Genomic DNA, 21,480 nt, shown 5'->3' on the forward strand with positions numbered 1-21,480 from the left:
TAACACCTAGCTTAAAACAAACATTGCGTATTGATTGTGATTCACTACCACAAGCAAAACAAGCAGCCTGAATGGGAGGGCGACAGCTCCATGTCCAACATAACACAACAACTCAGGGGGTCTTGGGAGCTTCCATACGTGCAGGAGACCTCTTTCACTCCATGAGAATGCAACAGCAATCCTTGAAGGGAAAAGGAGGAATCTAAAAAGGAAGAGTCATCTCAACTTGCCTTCATTTTATTTTGAGCTCTTAGCAGCCGAATTAATTCTAGCTGTAACCACAGAGGGTAAAAATTCAGCAATTTAATGTTCATAATTTCTCAGAAGAGAAGGCTAAAACCTTCAGGCTCTTTTCTTCAAGAAAAAAAAGACCGTTTGCCTAATCCGCCTCTATTAACAGTATTTCTCAACCCTATGCAAGGACAGAGACAAACACAATGAGAGAACATAAAAGTTATTAACAAGAATCCAAAGCTTAGCCTAATTTTGACTTGGGAGCAAACCAAATCATTGTGGCAGTGCTGTATCAGGCAGCCTTGCAATTTTCATCTTCAAGATAGGTACTCCTTTAACTTAGTAAGAAGGTTAAGAGATACTACCCTATAAAACAAACGTCTGGAATCCTATTTTATGTGCAATGTAACATGATGATATCAAACCTGCTGTCAGCTGGCAAGCTGACATTCTCATGCAAGTAGCAGAATGCATGGTCACTGCAGCATGTGTCTAAGTAGGTGTTACAATACGCTTGCAAATGGAAATGCCATGTGCCAAAATGAGTGTATTCTACACAGAAAACTGTGCTATTGTGAGCAAGTTTGTCCCCTTAAACTCAAAAAGTACAAGAACAAAATTGTCTCAAGCTTCTGCACTTCAAGATGAGTCAAGTGACTGTGACTTCTCTGTTACTGAACCACCTCCTAAATAAGTCTTTTGGTGCTACCAGTGGCCAGAGATTTGGGAAGAAGAACGAGAGCTGGAGGACTGTGTATTTTCTTTCACTGACACCACCGCTTCCTCTTCACGAGCTGGTGTTAAACAAAACACAATCTCAGGGTGTTAAACAAAACCCAATCCGCTCCTTAGCCGTCAAAACATTTGACTGTCAGCCATGGGATGAATGTTATCAATTTACAGATGATGTGAAAGATCATGATACAGCTGGGAAAGGATGTGGAACAATTTTAGGTAGGGCTAATGGCTCTCACTGCCTTCAGCCACTGAATATGAAGACTGTGGCATACTTTCAAACAACTTCACAGAAAAGTGACATCTGAAAGTACAAATGCCGAAAACTAGATGAGGAACTGATGACACTGGAGGTGCTTCCATTCTTCCTCCGTGGTCTATTTACACAAGTCTTGAACAGCCTCCAAAAGGCATCTGCTCACCATACATCATCTGGTATGCAGACACCATTTCCAGATGTTGAATTGCAGATCAACTATCTTTATACATCTATCTATGTAGATAGATACAGATATAGACACATAGATCTCTATGTGTATCACATAGATAGATATTTTTTCAAATCTGGACAGAAAGCATGTCCATGTGAAAGAGCGTGTAAGGGTTAACTTGCCCAGACAGAAAACACGATAGGGTCTTATGAATACACTACAACATATTAATGTAATACCTCACTTGCCTTACTTCTTACCATTTCCCAGATAATTATAGCAATATTTTAACACTGTGTTCTTTAAAGCTGCTACAATGAATAAATATTTTTTCTTGTGGTGTGCCACAGTTCTATATAGCAAATAATGGTCAAATAACAAAAGCCCCCATGGAGAAGAAAGTATGACTGTGAGACAATAAGATGACAAACAGCTAATTGTTAGTTCCCAGATGATTTTTAAAAAAATAGAAATAGTACTTACCAGGCATAACACAGGCTTTCCAGCCTAATTACATTCTTAGAACTCCCTGTGAAATGATCTGCATCTATTATCCTGTTGTACCATGGGAGAAGCCATAGGCCAGCAGCTTACCCAAGAGCAGTCCAGATTTCCAGCCTTCTGCTCAGACCCCATCTCGTTTCTTTTCCTGCACCGCACCCTGTCACTCAACTCCCCTGAATGCACCAACTTTGCCTGCTTAGCGGCATCACCACGACCTTGTAGCCTTGGGAGCCCCACATTTCCATATCCCAGGGAACCGTACAAGCATGCTTGAAACACTCACATTTTTCCTCTCATCAAGCTAAGTGTATTTTGTGGATAACAACACATTCGCTCTGTGTTTACAGGAACATGCAACACTTGAGTAAAATGAACAGTCGGAGGAGTGAGGATAGTGCTGAAATTCTCCTTCTGTCAGTTAACAACACACTTCTTGTTCCATGCCAGCCTGACTGGGATCACCCGAGTCCTTAGAAATGCCGTCAGTTGTGAAAGGCAAGGAAGTTGTTCTTCCGTTACAAAAGTGAAACCCACAACTTTTTGTGTTTTTCATGTTTTTTTTTAAGCATTTCTTCTTGAACTGTTTTGCACTCCTTAAAAGCCCTAAAAGCCCAGCCACAAGGCTGTCACAGCTGGGAAATGCAAACACCTAAAGCATGTACCTGCAGTCAGATCCAGCACAGATTAACCATGATGCATTTTATGACTTAAAAAGTGTCAGGAACCTGAACCAGATTTGTAGATAAGGTGGTGAATAACCAACCTTTGTATATAGATAGCTGGCACCTCATTCATAACTACTTAAAAGAGGAAAAGCAAGTGATCAAAATATAAACTGCAATTACCTGCCACAGACTCCAAAATTGCTTTTTGTTGAATTGTGTTGAACCATGAACACACGGAATCTTTCCTGACCTTTGCTTAGCCACTGACCCCTCAGGCTGTCCATAGCATCTCTCATTTCTTCTCAGTGGTCACAATGAGCAGATGACCGTACTTGATACACTGCATTAACCTATTGTTAGGTGACCTCGGTGCTCTACCTCACATTTCTTAATTTACATTCACAACTTGAAGTATCAGGAGCAATAGAAACTTTCTATCCACAACCTTGGAAGTGGCAGCGAGAAAGAAGGTAGAATTGTATGTGACGTCTTTAGTTACAGCCTGCCTGGCACTATAGCCTAGGGAAGTGGAAGTGGGCTTTTAACCTTTTCCTTCCTTAAAATGCACAGCATCGTGTAAGTTTGATTACTTAGAAAACCGTAACTTTACCCCCCTCCAGCAGAAGTCCAGAGAACTTGCCTGGCGAGTATTTGAAAAATGGAGAAGTCATGCAGAAAATTTTATGAAACTACAAGGTCTTATGCAACCTCCCAAAGACTACCTGCCATAAAGAATGGGCAGAGCTTTCTGAATAACTTGTTCAGCTGACTCACAATGCTCCCCTGCCTCGCTGCTTCTCACAAAGGAGTCACTGATGTGGCCAAGTGAGGAGTGGGAAAGAGGAAAACCTATTCAAAAATGACCCTCCCAGGACACAAGAAGACCTGTTGGCTAAAGGTGTAGCCCACCATATGCACCAAAGGAAAAAAAAAATCACCTGGTTATTCAAAGCCAAGCTTTCATCATGGGCAGTATCAAAGCACAGTGGAATTTAAGGAAGTAATCATACTTTTTAAGCTTCAGTTTCCTTGAAACTGTACTAGAGCAATGTGGTTTATGACCGAATACAACTTCCAGATAACAAAAATAAAGAGTAACACCTGACATGAAAGAGTAATGAACAGCAAGTAACATATCTACTAACAGAGGAAGCACCTGCTAACTGGAGTAGCCCAACCATGTACCGGTTTTCTCTCAACAAGAGGCAATATTCCACACTAAGACAGTGACAAAGAAATCAAGAAGATACTCACCGGCAAGCGTATAATCCATATCAAACCCAAAGCACTTTATCTTTTCCATGGCTAAACTTCTGTTTACAAAGACCCTGTAAGGAAAGAAGAAACAAAGGCATAGGTATGAGCACTTTCAACATAATCATATTTTAGAACAAAGGTATTCTGCTTCATCTCAGGATGCCTTTTAGCTCAAAATCAGAATATACCTGAAAACGGAAGAAAGGTTCTGTTTTTGCCCTGGGTTCTCCTGAAGCAAAGCCATCACTTTTGCAGGGTTATTCTAATTATTGGTATGCTGTCTAAAGACATCCACGCATGCATGCACACACATGGCTTTGCATGTGACCTGCAAAAATTCCTAAGAATAGAAGTGTAAAAGCTCCTGAAGCAGAATTCAGAGTTCAAGTGGAAGCAGAGGATGGAAAGCAATGCAATTTGCCTGATTAAAACAAAATATTACAAAGAGATAACAAGGAAAGGAAAATAAAATACACATTTCTTTGAATAAACTCAGCTTTTCAACACCCTTTGGAATTATATCTAGAAACTCAAAGCAAAGACCCATTACCACATTTATATCAATATAACTAATAAACATTTAATATAGCTCTGAAAAACAAATTTTCACCCATAGACATTATTTCTATTATGAGAAATGTTATTTTTATTTGTACTAAAAACTGCAACCCACCCCCCCCCCCCAGAAAATACTATTCTTTTAATTCCTTTTTTACTGTTAATGCTTATTGCAATGAGAATGTAAGCTCCATGCTGCCAGGCCCTTTTTGATTACAACATTTTAATATGCTATATTCAATTTAGTTCAAGTAAATAAAGAAATAGGTCAGGGAATCCAACAAAAGCCTGCTCCAACTACTGCAGGAACTAAGCTGCTTATGTTTCCCCAGAACTTTAAACCCTGCGGCAGGTCTGTAATTCTGTGGGACTTTTCCCACCGGCCGTCCTATCTGAACCCTGCGAATCCGAGTCCCAGCGGCACAGCCACGAGCTCGGCTGTGGGACAGGAGCTGAGATTCTCAACGCTGAGCTCGGCCAGAAATCCCTCGTACTGCTCGAGCCGTGACGCCAAGGCAAAAATCTCCTGTATGCAAAAAGGCAGGAGTCCCGGAGCCTCCACCTGTACCCTGATTTCAGCACACTGAAATTCTGCAAATGCTGAATATCTCCATTGCTCTCAGCAGGGTAATTAGAAACCCAAATCAGCGAGGCTTCCTTGGAGGAGGAGTGACACGGAGGGGCATGAGCAATGGAGACGGTAAGTGCAAAACCAAGTCCTTGGATATTCTGCAAAGCCCTCAGAAAGCCCCGGCCGTGCTCGGGGGCAGGTGGCCGGCACGCTGTGCCCCTTCCACCGCCTGTGCCAGGCTGCTGAAGCTCGCGTTTTAACAGCAAACTGCTCCCATCTAACTCTCACGCTCCTATGCGAGCCGTCTTACCTCATCTCTCACCGATGTGCTCCTTGTTTAGTTTGCAGCAGTCTGATTCATCTACCAGTCTGAATCATGTTACACAATTCCTTAAAAGCTTGCCTAGTACAGATGCAGTTTTGCTTGGATCTGATTTGACTTCAGATGATCATCGTGCCTGAACCGAGCCTTAAAGCACTGTATATCTTCTTGGACAGTGCTATAGAAAACACATCTGTGGCTAATTTAACTAGTCACTGGATATCGTTGTTGTTCCACACAAATCCACTTGGAATAGTTTCTCTGGCAATAGTCTGCTTTACCCCTAACCTTGCACACTCTCTCTGGGAGTCACAGTTTCCTGGCAAACTGCCTGCCTCCGACAATGGGGCTTGTCACCGAGGGGCCAGGGAGGTTAGCGACGACTATCTTTTCTGATAGATTTATGGATTACCTAAACAAGACAAAATTATGGGGAAAACAAACAAACAAAAAAACAAACAAAAAAAGCAAACTGCAAACCAGTAAAGAAAAGCCTTTTGGAAATGAGAGATGGGCTCATAAATCACTAAAATTTGCTCTTGAAATCTCTGGCTTTTGAGTAGGTGGAGCAAATTATCCGAATCTGCAGTTTGAATTAGTGATTGTTTGTCCTAACATCTCGATAGCTCTGACTTAGAAGCAGCCAACACAAAATCTTATTTAGCACGAAACGCAGTCCCGTACTTTGTATAATGAAGACGATTATATTCTATTGCTGCTGATGCCAGGAAGCACTATTTATTATCTAATTCCAGAACATCATTTCTGATCTAATGCTCGTTTCAAAAAGAGAAATGGAAGAAGGAATAACATACCTCTGGGAAATGCTAGCAACATTTTTTGTCCAACCTGGGGGGTCCAATTTTATTCTTTCCTTTAGGCTCAGCCCCTGGAGCATAGTTTTCCGTCAAAGCAAAACACCCAGGCTGCCTGTCCCCTCTGAACGGGCCAGGAATAGGAAGGGAAATTTCAAGAAGCTCAGGAGCCTGGAGAGCGACTCAGAATTGCAACATTTGGGAACGGTTTCCCAAATGAGGACAAAAAACAAGCACTGCTAAGACGGAGCTGAATGCGCTTATAAAAAGGGTAATACGGTGGTGCCTGGGAAAGGCGAAAACAAGGGAGCTGTGACCCAAGAGATCGCTTCCAGTCCGGCGTGCCTATGTTTAGATGATGACGACACCAAACTGACCAAAACCATGAAAAGATCTCTAAGCCTCGGACATTTTTTCATCACTTTACTCTCAGCATATTTACAAGCTGAACCCTGGGAGTAAAAAAAATAAAAACCCGCACATGTTGATACTGAAGATCTGGAAAAGTTTCCTGAAGGCAATGAAACAAACAACATCCATTAGCATGTTTTTTTTCCAGGACAGGTCTTATGACTAAAACATGAAAATTACTATACCAGCCCTGTCTTGGTAACAGCTGGGGAAGATTGTTCTTTCTCCATCAACTTGTAAATATTGCTGTGACCTAGAAACCGTACGTGGCAAGGTCTCATCATGCCCCGGCAGTCCGCAGGGCCTGGCAGACTTCAAGGCATCCACCGAGTGATTTGACAGGACAATTACTTCACCCACCAATGCTAGAGTGAAACGGAGCAAATATTAAAAAAAAAAAAAAAAAAAAAAAAAAAACTAAACAGGGCTATTGCACAACATGTTCAGGACAGGAAATGAGAACACTTGAATTGATTTAAACTTGGATATGCAAAGGCAGATTAAATGGCAGACTGAACAGGGGCACGGCAATTGGAACCAATGTCACTTATCTCGTGTGGGCCCAGCCAGGTATTTGGTTACTTGTAGGTGCCCAGGACCTCAGTTTTAAATCTTGATAAAGGAAGGCATCTCCCATGCATGGAGCCCTCCAGAAACAAGGGGCTGAGTAGATACTTACAAATATTTACTCCCAGAAGCTGACTGGCTTAGCTTAATTCTGGGGGCTTACTCAAAGCAGTAAGTATCTGCAGAATCCTAGAAACTAAGGATAAAAGTTGAAATTAATTCACCAGGAAAGTTTCTGAGAAGGGAAAGGTGCTTCTCAGAAGCTGCAGCTGTAGCCTGGCCCCCCTCTGTTTCAGAGCTGGGCTTGGATCCCACCCAAAGGGAGGCTCGGCCTGATTTTGGGAACACTGAATGTGTCCATCGGCTAAAAAATGTCATGTTTCCACAGGAGACTCGGTGTAGAGAGAAGTGACAGGAGCTCCTACAGCCTGTATGTTAATAAAAGGTCTAGAGCAAGAGTCAGAATAAGAAAAAACTAAAATCTGAAACTAAAATTAGGCACGGAAGTTTTAAGGAATCATTTTTCCACTCGTCACCATCAGAAATCGCACTTTCGCTTCCCTTGGTTTTGTTCTTTTCCGTTCAGAAAACAATCGTTTTAAGTGGGAGCACCAGAGTTAAAAATTAAGCTGATCTGACCACTTAACAGCACCGGGCAACACGACAAACCAACCGGGGGCACGGCACGGAAACGCCTCCTGCAGCCCCTGCAGAGGTTGGTGGTGGGCCCAGCTCCTCAGCTCCACACCTGCCTGCACGCAGAGCATCTCCTCCACCAGGGCATTGCTTTTCTCTTGCCTTCACCTGTCCTTTCCCGATTAAAAAGCGAGTTTTAATGTGGCAGGAGACAGAACCTTGGGTCACAATGGCTGAGCCCAGCACCTTTAGAAAAAACGAACTTCAGGAGCTATCTAAGGCAAACCATGAGGCTAGTTTGCTCCCTGAGCTCTTTCTCAAATATTAAACCCTGCAGCTTGGCCACAGCAGAAGGCTCTCAGTGATGACAGTATTTATTTTCTTTTAAGCTCTAAGAATTGTGCTGAATAAGAGAAAAATGCGTTGTATGGCAAAGAAGAAGGAACTGCTGAGTACGCATAAAGGGAGTCACAGAGCCCTGATCTCCTCAGCACTGCAATTCACAGTCCTTTATATTTTTCCAAGCGAACTGATCTCGGTTTTGTTACTGTTCTTGTCAATCAATTCCGAGGCAGGAACCTAAATCCCAGCCCTTCTCAAGTAACACAGGAGAGGAGCATATGCGGAGAGGGAGAAATGTTTTTATTTTGTTTGTGCAAAATCTCAAAAGCATGCCATGCCCCGAATGCAATTTCCATGTATAACAGGCCGGTAACGTGACTGACAAAATAAACAAAATGCACCAAAATTATACAACTACGAAGGACCTTTGGCACATGGCTCGCAACTCCTCATGGGCAAGGTTTCTGGAACAGAGAACTTTACAGGGATTTCACATAAAATGTGTCCAGAGAGACCTCGCAGCAAAAAGCTTTCTTTGTCAGGGGAGTACGTTTCACTGGAAATTAAATAAATACAAAAGAAACTCGCAGCAGTGCTGAGGGGAAGAGCAAATGCAATGAGAGCTGGCTACGCTTGATTTACGTTTGTGCTTTAAAAAAAAAAAAGAAAAAAAAAAGATTGTGGTGGACAGTTGGCCTCGAGCCAGCCATGAAACGGGGACTAGCCAGAAGGCTCCGATTCCTGCTTCCTCAAAGTTTAGGCACTTCAGTTAATCTTCACTTTATGGACAACTTCCGTGTTTTAATAAGCAAGAAGAGTTAAAAAGAAACAAGGGGGAACTAAAATGGATTAGCTTTTAATAGCCTCCCATAGCCAAGTTCCCCACAGCCTCTTTAAAAAGACTAATAATGTAAAAAAAAAAAAGTAATAATCACACCAGTGTTAAGACAACTGGAGGTTCCCTGTTACTGGTTAGTCCCAAGACACACAGTTAGAGGAGATGTCCCACTGCATGACAGTATGGTTCTGATCGCAGGTGTCCTCCAACAGCAGCAGGCAACTCGGATGAATCCCTCACCGACTTAACCCATCTGGAGCACACTTTGTGAGCTACCTTCAGGAGGACACTAAGATAGATCAAAACTTTTGGTGCTGGATGCTTTGGGACCTGTCTTAAAGGGATAAAAAAAATAAAGTGCATTAAACTACTAAAAACGATGGAATCATTCTTTTGCTGAGTCTTGCCTCTTTAGGCAGGTACTGACCGTTCCATGTATTATTATTTATCATAGCATTTTGGGGTTTTTATTTATGTTAGATATTCAGAGTTCTCGTTTATTCCTTCTTCAACTGAAGAGGAATATTTTCACAGGGCAGTAATTGGATTAAGAAGTAATGTTTGGGCCTGAGATTTATTTAGGCAGATGAAATAGTATCAGATAAGGGACGGAGAAAAGGGACATCCAAGGTTCACGGCCACTTCTAGTAACATTTCCAACACACTGCCCAGAAATTTTTCAAGACTAACTAACCGTCCTTGCACAATTTTAGTGACATAAAAGTGGAAAATCAGGTTATGACTGGAACTTAAGAGTCTGATGAGGCTGTATCCAGAAACACGACTATGACCACTTCCCTCTGAAATTCAGCAGGAATCAGATGGAAGGAGATAGCCTTGGCCATTTCTATTTCCATTGTTTGGGTTTTCTTCCCAGGCAACAGCAAAGTGCCAAGAAGCTCACATATGGATTCCATCCCAAAATAACACCCGTCTGCTCCGTGAAGCTATTAAAGCTGGGGATCACGGGACATTTTCAATGTAATTTCTTTATTATTAATTTGGCAAGTGTTCTGCTTTCTCATAAGCTCGCCCATTCTGCCGCCTTAACACCCCCTCTCTCTCCTCCCTCCGATGTCCAAAGCACTAAAGCAAAATAAATAGAGGCACATGCTGCCCACAGCTCCGCACATGCCCTGCACGAGCCCACAGAGGCTGCAAGACCTATGAGGACAGACCGCAGCCGGCATTGCCGACGGAGCTGCATCATTTAAAGTCAGATGGAAATACATCACCTACCGGAGAGCATCTGATCAGAGAGGTACACAGCATTTTCAGACCATTTACCATGATTTTTTCTCATTTGCCACCTGAAACAACTGGTATTATAAGGAGACTTTATATATAGCTACCCAAACAGATAAAGTTTCAAGCCTCTTACCCTAGTCTAGATAACATTTCCAGCTGTTTGCAATCACCGACGATCCAGCATCAGTAAAATGAAGAAACAAGATTAGCAGTGAATATCCCAGAGTTTACAAATTCCAACAAACTAAAACATAGCTTAAATACATATTTAAGCCTAGAAATCAAACCAACCAATTGCTAATCCTTTTGCTTTGTTGTTACTAAAGCATATATCAGTTTTTAGCAAGTATCTCAGAGTACGTTAACAGCTTAAATCGCTTAACTTATATTACCACCTTAAGATGCTTTAAAAGGAAACTAAGCATGTAAACATGAAGCAACATATTTGAGAGTCTATGCGCAGTCTGCAGCAGAATTAGGATTAGAAATGATGATGCCACATCCCCTGAGACAGCGAGTAAACAACACTGCGAGAAAACAAAACGAAAACAACAGCAGAAACCCCACGTTTGGGATGAGAAGTCTCAAATTACTTTGATGCAAAATGGCAAAAGCATCCCCAAGTCTACATGTTTAACAAAAAGGCCATCTCAGCCTTGCTGCCCTGTTAAGCCAAAATCATGGAATAAAAGTAAATGCAAATACCTGTTTCCTGGATCTTGGTAACTGTCAGTAACAAGAGTGGATGGCACACCAACTTTTTCCATTATTTGCTTTAACTAGATGTGGTTGCTATTTAAACCCTAAAGAGCTATGTGAGATAATCCAGAGGGTGCCTAGAAGTGCTCACTCCGAGTTAAAAAATAGACACTAGGGCAATTTGGTGGCTCGGAGTCAACCTAGTTCTTGCCTAATTACAATCACGTTAAATGACAGTACTCCTCCAGAACAAATGACCTACTGATTATCCTCTACCCGGAAAAGTCAACAAGCACTGCACGAGGGAGGTGGCCTCACAACCACACATGTAGGAAAAGCCACCTACCAGACACACATCCCTTTTATTTCCGAATTAAAATGTATGTTGCCAATAGTGCAGCGATGCGGTATCCTCTTACCAATGACCTCTTCTAGAGAATGAATAACATCTAGCTTGTATATTAATTCATCTTTAGACCTCACCTCCTGCAGGCGCCAGCAGTGTTGTATAACTAGGTTTGTGGCTGAGAGTAACACCAGCCAACTTAAAGTCTTAGTTAAGTGATCAGAAATACCCTGGCAAGACTAAACCACCGCTTCTCCTCCCCTAGAGATTCTTCTAATTCTTGATTTTGTTCACACAGTCCTTGAACTCTACAGCACAGCACTCACATTTGTGTTCTCAAGCTCTTTACTTCCTCGAGAACCTCAGCCTTAAGCAGTTATACAAACACCAAGATCCAAACACCAAGAAAAAACCTGGGGAGGAAAGCAGCTCTAAATATTGATTTTGAACATTCATGCCTATGGCATTCAGACATGGTTCTGATATAGTCACTATCCTCTGAGTCACTACACTAGTTGAACCAGTCTCAACTGGGATTTCTGCCAACAGTGTTGAACATCCATCCATCAGGTATGATCTAAGAAGTGCAACACGTGAAAAAAACAGCTTCCCAGTTTGAACAACCACAATAAAATATGACAACTAGAATGGCATCTTCTGAGCTCATTTTTTTTTAAGTTTTTTAAAAGTTTAATGCCCACGAGAGCATTTTCTTTAAGGTAATTTATTTTGCTTGCATTGGAAACTTTTCCCTGTATTTTATACTGCTTCAACATTTACAATTCAAGCATATAAAATCTGCTCTACTTCATGAGAACCAGAAAGTGAAATCGATTTGGTTTAAGTATCTCCACTGGTATTTAAGTAAGCATGAAGCAAACAGACAACGACACAATTTTTCACAATTTCACACTTCAGAAAACCAAGCATTACTAGCAGCAGTTCGAAAATCCCAGTGAATGACTTTGAGCCCAAGTGGGCCTCCATCACTAGTATCAAAAGCTAGCCCCAGTTATGCTGATCCATAAATGTGGCACTGCTGCCGAGCCCTTCCAGCCTTCCAAAATCACTGAGACCGCCTTAAAGGTTAAACATAAATACATTTATTTAAAATCAATTATCTTTTTTGTTTGTGTTCCTAAGTCACTTTGGATTCATGCTTTCAGGTTTTTTTTTTAGCTGCTAGGATAAGAAGAAAAAGACAGAGAAAGACAGACTAAGACTGAAAGAGAAACAGAGAGAAAGAAAGAGGAAGAGAAAGGAAGGATTCAAACATTCACATGATTCCAGCCACTGGTGCTTTACAACATCTTGACACAATACCTTTTATCTTTTTAATAAAATTGACAGTTTTTCAACAATATCCAAGAATCAGAGCAAACTGGGATCTTACTGAAACAACTTCATGTCCTAGAAGTGATGGCTGTGACAAGCATACACATTTTCCATGTGAATAATTAATAAAACACTAAAAAATAAAATACAAAACAAGCGAAATAACTTAGTTCCTACTCTATCATGTTAAGTCTGAATTTGTTTTTTAAGTAACAATGCATCTGTTAACACTAAGATCACAAAAAATACCAGAAATAGAAATCTGACAACACTGCCTCTGGAATGAGGTTGTTTCAGATTCTTACAATACTGGATTATCAAAATAACTCCCATGAAACTGGTACACCAAAGCCATTAATAGCCCAGATTTATACTACAGTCTTGGCATCAGGTTCTCGTATTTTCTCTCTCTCGATCCCTCCCTCCTTCCCTTCCTCTTTTAAAGAGGATAGTAATTTCAAAATGAAAATGTGCCTCCCCTTAATGTATTTTGAATATTGTGCTTTCCATTAGAATTTGAAGAGCTAGCAACATTTCTGCTCAATCTGTTTTGAATAAGACATGTCTATGTGCTATGACAGCATATTTAAACCGTGAAAGAGGCTGATTTCCGACTATCAGATCTCAGCTCCTCTTGGGAAACCCTCCTTTATATGAATGCATTGTCATTTACCATGGGGAAAGTAAAGATTTCTTACGTAAGGGTTAACATGATGAGGACTTCTATGTGTGAGCTCTTAAGGACAAGCTCTGCTTCCCTTGGACTTTGTACTACATTTAGCAGACTGTCAGCACCTAACTATAATAAATGTTGAGAAAATATTTAGGAAATAAATAAAAAGGCTTCATTCTGACTTAATTCCCATCAGTCCAAATCAGGAGTAACACTACTGAAGTCCTGGGTAAAATTATGACACAAAGGGAAACCCATCAATGACTGCAACAAGGTTAAGATTTTTGCCAGGGAATGGTATAATCTCTCTTTGCGTGCTATTTATAGCTGCATTCATTAGGAGTTTTCACATCTTGACAAACCAGCTGACACAGAGAGACTCAAATAATGTCAGCACTTAAGACATGCGCCCAAACATTATTCACTGGAAACTGGAAAGCTTCAGAAATGTATCACAGGATCCATTACTTAGCCTTAGACATCGCAACTTGCACAACCTGGCCTATCATATGATGCTAAGGCGTTTTTCTCTAATTAGAACCCATTTGGAGAATCAGAGATATCTAACACTTCCAAAACACTTCCTCAGAAATACCACCACGTATGAATCACAAATGCAACACGGCATTTAAGCGTGAGGTTCGGAAAGTTGACTTTTTCTATTTCTGTATCAGACTTGCATCTCCCCATCTCCTGGTGAATATACTCTGATTATCATAACGCACGACTTCACAAATTAAACGAGCCAAACTTTGCAGATACACCTCCCACAAAGAGAACATTGACAATTACTAGGTCCTGTTGTTTTTAATGCCACAATGGCCCAGACATCTGATGAGAACGCAGACAGCATCCATCTTATGCTTGAGGCCATGGGCCTTGGGAGATGTGGGCTGAATTCTTGGCTCAACCAAACATCCAATGTGAGCTTGTGAAAACAATCTCGGCTCTGTACTTTGATTCCAAAATGATAAAATGGCAGCGATAACATTTCTTTTATTCTGCAATCTTGTTTATTCAGACTGTAAATTTTTTTATAGCAAAGGTGGTTTTAGGCACACCTACCAGAGAAAAGGAGGCTGAGATCTTACGTGCTACTTACGTGCTACTGTGCTGCACACAATTAACCATGATAGATATAACTCTCAAACACTTAATTGCTGCTCCCATTTAATTTCTTACTTCTTTTTTTTTTTTTTTTTTGGTGTGCATTCCAGCGTCCAGGCTCATGCTCTCTCAGTTTGTAGTGCAGTAATTACTATCACGCTTCTGCCACCTAGTATTTCTTGACTTCAAAGTTTAATCTCAAGTTAAATTTGGGGATAGAAGCTTTCAAGTGCATTAAGAAAGCACACCCTCACTTGCTCTGGCACACGTACCTCAACTCTCCTGTTTGTCATTCCTGCAGGCAAATACTGCACTATCTTTAAAAATATTTCCTAACACTTTTGCAAGGAAGGTGGGAATGACTTTTCTGTTTCTACCAGCAAGTAAGAAACAACAAGAGATGTGGTTTTTATGTGTAGTTTATTTCCCTCTCTCTCAGCAGTTTAGCTGTGGAGTTAAAAGCAAGACTTACCGGTGATAGGCTTCCCGGCGGTACTTTTTCAGGGCATGCCCATCCATGTTTGCAGGGAGATCTGCTGCATTCTGGAGTCGGTCACTCCATGAAGTTGTCATCTTGAAACACTTATTTATTTCTGAAAGAGTCAGAAGAGAAAAGCTTGCTTAAGTTCAAGATCTGTTTCACCAGCAAGTTGTGTGTTTCCTGGTGCTGAGACGCAATGCTACTCAGGAAGTCTTGCAGAGTGCCCAGTGGGATGAGCTGTGTTTGCAGGTCAAGCAAGATGCCTTCCTCTGAGATACTAGAGGAGATAGGGAGTCAAACCAGAGCAGGGAGGGCTTTTCCACATGGCTGGAACTTCTAAGACATTCCTATCCATCATGGTGAAAATGCATTTTGAAACAGACCTTGTTTTCATTGCTGAAAAGGCATTTTCTTTACCTTAGAGTTACTAATATCCAGGAGGGATAGCTGGTGGACAACCTACCCTTTACACACGAGGTAAATCAGGCAAGGTAAACCCTGCAGACCCCACTGTGACCGACCTTGCCACACTTAGCACAGTGAAAACAAAGAGCCTAGTCTCTGGCTTTGTTTCTCTGATCTCTATGCAAAGACAATGCTTCGGACTGATGCCAAATTAGCAGAAGCAATCAGAAGGGAAGTAGATTATCTTTCAGCCCCTGCAGGTCAGCCCCATTCAGGCAGAGCAAGAACCTGCTGCAAAGCTGCCTTCACCAGCAGATCTTCACCAAGGCCTGCACCCCTTCACAAGTTGTGAAAACTAAACCGGCAGGCAGACTTTTGCTGCAGTGAGGCAACGCTCTGTGAGGTTCCTCTCCCACTGGTGCACTGGGAAGTCCTGCTCTTCCCCTCCATCCAGACACGTGTCCTGTTGTGCCCCTGGCACGGGGTCTTGTGATTAAGCAGCCCCACGGTGAGATGGAGCAGCCCAAATCCTCACCCACCAATACTACACGACCAAAGCAAAGAGTCAGCCCCACTCAGCCGTCCACAAGACCATCAGAGCCAGGGCAGAGAACAGGGTGGGAGACACATCCCACAGTTACCCTGAATTAGGTACAGCATGAAAACTGTGGTCCTGCGCAACCCACGCAACTGCCAGACCGCAGGGCTTGTCTTGTTTGCTCTTCTTTAGAAGAAACAAAACCACCCACAGGCTACATGGGTGACGATACCATTTCTAGACAACTTTAAAAGATGACTGCCCTCGTCCTACGGAAGGGGAATGAGGTGATTTCAGCAGAGAGGAGAGCACAGTGCGTGTCCAAACTACTGTCAGTAGTCACTGCGCTTGCGGCGGTCACAGGCGTGCTTGCTCTCCTAGAGGAAATCTGTATCATTTTTTAGTTTTAAATTTGATTAAAGACCAACAGTTGTGATTGCTAGAGCATCTGTCAGTGCACTCGCCTACTATTTGTTGGTCATAAAAATCAAACAGAAGGCAAATAGCTTGGCTGTAAAGAATATGTTCCTCCCTCCCCCTGCATTCTCTGCTCGTCTCCCAGTTACTAGAACCAACGTTTACAAACGCATCTGATGCCACATCCTAAAGGTCACCAAATTTAGGCTCTGGCAGGCAGCCGAAGGGGCTGCATTCCTCAGCTGAGAGCTCTCTGCGGCCGGTTCCCTGCGGCACCCTGGGAGAGGAGGTCACCGCAGCCGGAGGGCCGTGGGCAACTTCCACAACAGGGCATGCAGGGAGAAGCGGCTTTTAAAATAGCCCAGGCGCAGGCCACTAAGGGCTTACAAGTAATTACCAGCTAAGTAAGCCATGCCCAAAGGCAGATGGAAGGCGGGCTGCAAGCACCAACCTGTTCCACTTGAAAGTCTGGGCACTGCGCCTGGGGCACAGCCCGGCCGGGGCACAACTGGCTGCAGTGGCCCTGCTGGAGGAGAGGACTCGGGGAGCAATGTTGTGCACGAGGGCAGGCTCCCAGGCAGCACATGAGACAAAGCAGGGGTGTGCCGTTACCCCAGGACTGCAGCCTCAGAAAGGGTTTGTGTCTGCAGGGGGTGGAAAATCGGCTAACCCGTGAATCATGTTTCAAGATGGTCCAGATCATCACCGCCTTGGTCTTACCTGGAGCTGTTGTAAAGCTACTGACTTTGAGCTGGGGATTCACATCCAAAAGACACAAACGTTCAAGGGGAAAGCTAAACAGCTGAAAAAAACATAGCATGGTTGGGCATGAGACTCTTAGACAGGTCTCAATCTCAGTCTGCTTGCTGAAAGAAGCCTGAGCACAGCTACACGCCATGTAGCAGGGCTCCACTACTCGGCTTACCCAGTCACACACATCTCAAGATTTGAAGATTTACACCCACAGCCAAAGGCAGAGCCTTTCCATCATGCTAGCTGCTTCCCACCTCATCTGCTTCCCATCACAGCACATTAGGCAGAGTTTCTCGCACAGACACTGGGACAGGACTGCACCCAACGTCCATCCGTGCCAGACATCTGATAGTTCCCCAACAGCACCTTGCAAAGCATCCTAAAATCCAGATGGCAGAACTGTAGCCGGTTACCTTTGATAGCATAATGTCTGAAACGAGGAGTCAGTGAAGCAGTCTGAGCCTCGTGTGAAGGAACCCTTTTCTGCCACTGGAGAAATCAGACAGCATGCTGCGTGTGCTTGGAATCAAAAATCGGAGCCTTGAGGAAACCACAAAAATCTGAGTTTCCATAGCTAAGCAAGAAAGGCCCGAATTATTTTAATGTTCCAGCAGTATTTTGCTGTTGCTGTGATGAAGAGGGTTCAAAGGGAGGACAAGGTTTGTAGACAGAGGCAATGTCTTTTATTAGACCAACTGGTATGGCTGGAAAAAATAGACAAGCTCTTGGGCATACGAGCTTGTCTAAATTTTCAAACTCTATCAGTTGCTCTATTAAAAGATATTACCTCTGCCTTCAAGCTTTGCAGATTTATTTATTAAAACTGTTGTTTTAATGTCTGCATAGCCTAAAATAAGAGTCTAATGCTGAAGTTCTGTGTTACATAAACTCAAAGGCACTCTCGCAGCTTAGCAGGCTCCACTGGCACTCCAACAACAGCTTCCTGCTCTGAAATAAAACACTAACAACTCACAAAAGGTATTGTGAGGCCTTTTCCCCACCCAGAAACCTTACTCACTGACTTGAATGAAATTCTTCCGGTGCTTCAGAGGTACAACCAGCCTACCTGAGCGGGCATGAGACATGGGACCTGATCCCTGAATGCAAATATTCCTCTTCACCGCGGTGCCAAACACAGAGAAAAATAAGAAGGGCTGATTCACTACGTACACTTGTAAGCCACTGGAATAAACAGCTAAGAGAGCAGGCAGCCCGCCAGGCAAGATTCTCAACTCCGAGCAACTGAAATACGATGCATCTTTCTTTAGTTACAAATCTATTTTTGAAATCAATAATCTGTAAATAGCTTCACGTAAAAATAGAGATCTTTACATAGATGAAGCATGTCAGAACACCTCCCCGTAATTTATTGGAAACACGCGCCTTGCTAGTGCCGTCTTAATTAAACATCTGATAGCACGTAGGGTGCAGGGCTCATTTTGAAGAAGTATTTCAAAACTCTGAGCTACAACGCAGCACACATGCTTCTGTCCAAAAGAACATGACATTTTTAACATACATTTTGTAATAAATTCACTTGTTTATTATATGGATAAGGTATTTATCCATAGTGTATATTTTTCAAACACGTGTAAGATAACATGCTCAGAAGCATTCCCCTTCAAGAGTTCTCTTAGTTGTTTATCTTATCTTCTCTTGGCCAGCAGATAGTTAGAAATTTCTGCATCTGATAACACCTTGTGTTCAGGTTAAATGTGCTGCCCATATTTTTTTCTGAGTTTGTTTTTAACACTTGGATGATGCAACGCCAAATCAGAGGCATACACGCTAAAACGTAGGGATAAACAAAGCAGCAGTGACAATCCCACTTTTTCCAGGATACCATCCAAGAGCTCGTACAGCAGAAACCAAACCCATGGCTATAACCAGTCCCAAGGCTCCGATCTGCCCTCTTCTCACACATTCTGCTTCAGGAATCCTTGCCAGCACGACCCACACACCTACACGCGCGTGGGCACAGTGAACGGGGACAGAAATGATCACACCTAAGGTCTGGTACCTAAAGGCCCGAGGCAGTGATGCCCAGACCTCCTGGTGCCCTTGCCAAGCTCTCAGCTGTTCCTTGCCCCTTGCTGCAAAGTTGCTCCCACCCAGGTGGCTTGGGGAGGTTCAGCAAGGGGGGATAAATGAATTGTGTTTGCTGTGAGCTTGTTTCACTCTCCCTGCTCTGTGTATGCTCACCACCGTGCCATGCAGGAGCTCTCCCCAGAGGTGATGAATCAGTCTATTGTGCTGATCCACCCTGCGCCTTGCCTGGCCGAGGGGTCCCTTCCACATCTCCTCCAAGGAACTCAAGGTAGGCAGGGAGGCATAGAGCATTCGGAGGCCCAGCTGGCAGCACAAGGGAGGGAACAACCTCAAACGCTCCCCAGGCTCCAGCTCAGGGCGTCACAAACACACTGAAGCACGTGGCAAACTACCAAGGTGTCCCGGGGCTGCTAGGAGGCAAGGTAACAAAGAACTTCTGGAACTGAAAATGCCAACTCAGGAGAAGAAAAAATCCAGTAGGTGGCGGTTCTGAAACCCAGGGGAGCTATTCATGTGAGCCACATACCGAAATCTCGACTCACGCTCTGCTTAGGAAGAACAATACAGAGAAATGGGTGGAGGACTCCCCAGCATGCATTTTTATGTTTCCGATAACCCAGAGCCACCAGGTCCCAGATGCACAGAAGTCAGGGTGATCGGAGTCCAGGAGAGCCAACAATCCAAGCTCTGGACAACAGGATAAACCGCTCCTTTGGCTCCTGCCAGTACAGCGTAAAAAAAGGAAAAAGAAAAAGGCTTGCGACAAAATTTGGTGGAGAGTTTTTGGAGAGCTAAGGACAATGTAAAGTTGTTTTTTAAAAATGTAACAGGAACAAGAAAAATCCCACCAGTGGAGCAGAAGCTTTATAGACCAGAGATGAGGAATATCGTAGAAGGGGCAGAATTCTTCACGAGCTATTTCTAGTTTGCACTTAATAAAAAGGATGATAATGCCAGGCAGGCATTAAACCCGTAATGAGACAAAGTGCTTCCCATTCATTTTGCAAACAAAGAGAATATTAAACAATACACAACAGACATGAACATTTTTAACGAGCCAGTCTGATAAAATCTCCCCAGGAACCCTAAAATAATTACCTGAATGTATTGCAGGCTACGTCAGCTTTACCTGATGCCAAACCTAGGAAATGGGAAATGGAGTGAAAATGGCAGTGCTGGATTTGATTAACGAAGAATTAGAAGACAAAAATACAATCAATCCTGGTTGAGGTGTTGATAACACTACGTATCTGGTTCAGATCTACAAATTTTGGGGAATTACGTGTACCTGCACACAGCAAGGGTCCTAAAGCAGTAGACTTCTGATGGCATGGGTGCCGAATGATGCTCTGGTCTGCTTCTGATCCACAGCCCCACGTGCCAGCCCTAGCTGGGAGCTCACACACACAGCTCCTTCCTCTCCCCCCCAGCTCCGGATGACAGTTCAAACCTCTCTGTGCTACTGCCAGCACTGCTGCTTAGCAGCCGGTGGCAAATTGTTTCCAAAAGGTGTTTTCAATTAGTGATGCTTTTGGAAAATTATTATGTCCTTGACTTGAAATGTCTGGCAATGCTGGAAAGCCCTCAGTTTCCAAATATAAGTAGCAATGTTTGTAAATGATCTAAACCAGAAAATTCCCCTTTTTTTCCTGTTTGTGCCTAAAGGTAAGTTCTTCATTCGAAGAACATCCACTTCTGGGTGGCTACCTCTCTGCCGCAGTGACTTCAGGTTCATGATGGCAGGAAAGGACAAAATATTCCTTTCCTATTAGAATACTAAATTATTTCCAAAAGAAACATCAAAGCGTACCCTCAGCTCCGGATAATTATCCTTGAGGTTGGCTTTAAGCAGGACAATTCTGTACGGCCACGACAGGATATTAAAGAGGTAGAGACCTGCTGTTAAGGAACTGTTAATGGTACCTACACATGCATACACTGAATTCACAGCAGATCCCACCTGTGGTTCACACAAACATTTATTATATCACATTAGACTCATACCACTGTCCTTGCTCAGAGGATTGTGCTGGTCCTTCCACCCCAGCTTGCCCTTTCAGACGCTGGCTCTGGCAGGGGTATCTGCTTCCCTTGGGCCCCACCACAGAGCTGACCTCAGCGAAGCTGCGTTTCCAAGAGAGAGCTTTTAGTCAAATTGGCAAAGTATTTCCAGGCATACACTTATCTGAGGATAGTCTGACTGAGAGATGACAGTATCTCATGGGTTATTTCTGGATGGGTAAGGTACAAGGAGGCAGAACGCTACTCGGGTGGCTTATTATAGGGTTTGATTTAATTTCAGGCTGAATTTTATCTGTGTGATGAAGCCAGATGTTACAGAAATGGCTATATAACAACAAAGACATAAAATATGTTTAACAAAACTCTGCTTATGGGTGTTTTTATCATTTCTACTGACAGTCATATCCACAGAGTGGCTGTACGACGCCTGGAGCTGTAGCAATAATCCTGGACCTGAAAATGCATTAGATGCCCTAATAAAACACAGAACAGATAAACTGGGAGTTTTTTAGGGAGATCAT

General features: G+C 43.0%; 1 protein-coding gene across 2 annotated transcripts in view; it reads right to left on the reverse strand.

The window, feature by feature from the left end:
* NT5C2 (5'-nucleotidase, cytosolic II) overlaps positions 1-21,480 on the reverse strand; it is a 58,010-nt gene that overhangs the window by 24,997 nt on the left and 11,533 nt on the right. Inside the window, exons 3-4 of one of the 2 annotated variants that reach the window (XM_035329816.1) lie at positions 14,767-14,887; positions 3,824-3,897 (exon numbers count right to left, since the gene is read on the reverse strand). In XM_035329816.1, coding sequence (XP_035185707.1) covers positions 3,824-3,897; positions 14,767-14,867 — 175 coding nt within the window. In that variant the 5' untranslated portion in view covers positions 14,868-14,887. Of the gene's footprint in view, positions 1-3,823; positions 3,898-14,766; positions 14,888-21,480 lie in introns of those variants that run through there. The other variant, XM_035329817.1, reaches the window with a different exon arrangement.

This window comes from Oxyura jamaicensis, chromosome 6 (genome assembly GCF_011077185.1).
Source record: "Oxyura jamaicensis isolate SHBP4307 breed ruddy duck chromosome 6, BPBGC_Ojam_1.0, whole genome shotgun sequence".
Lineage (NCBI taxonomy): Eukaryota > Metazoa > Chordata > Aves > Anseriformes > Anatidae > Oxyura > Oxyura jamaicensis.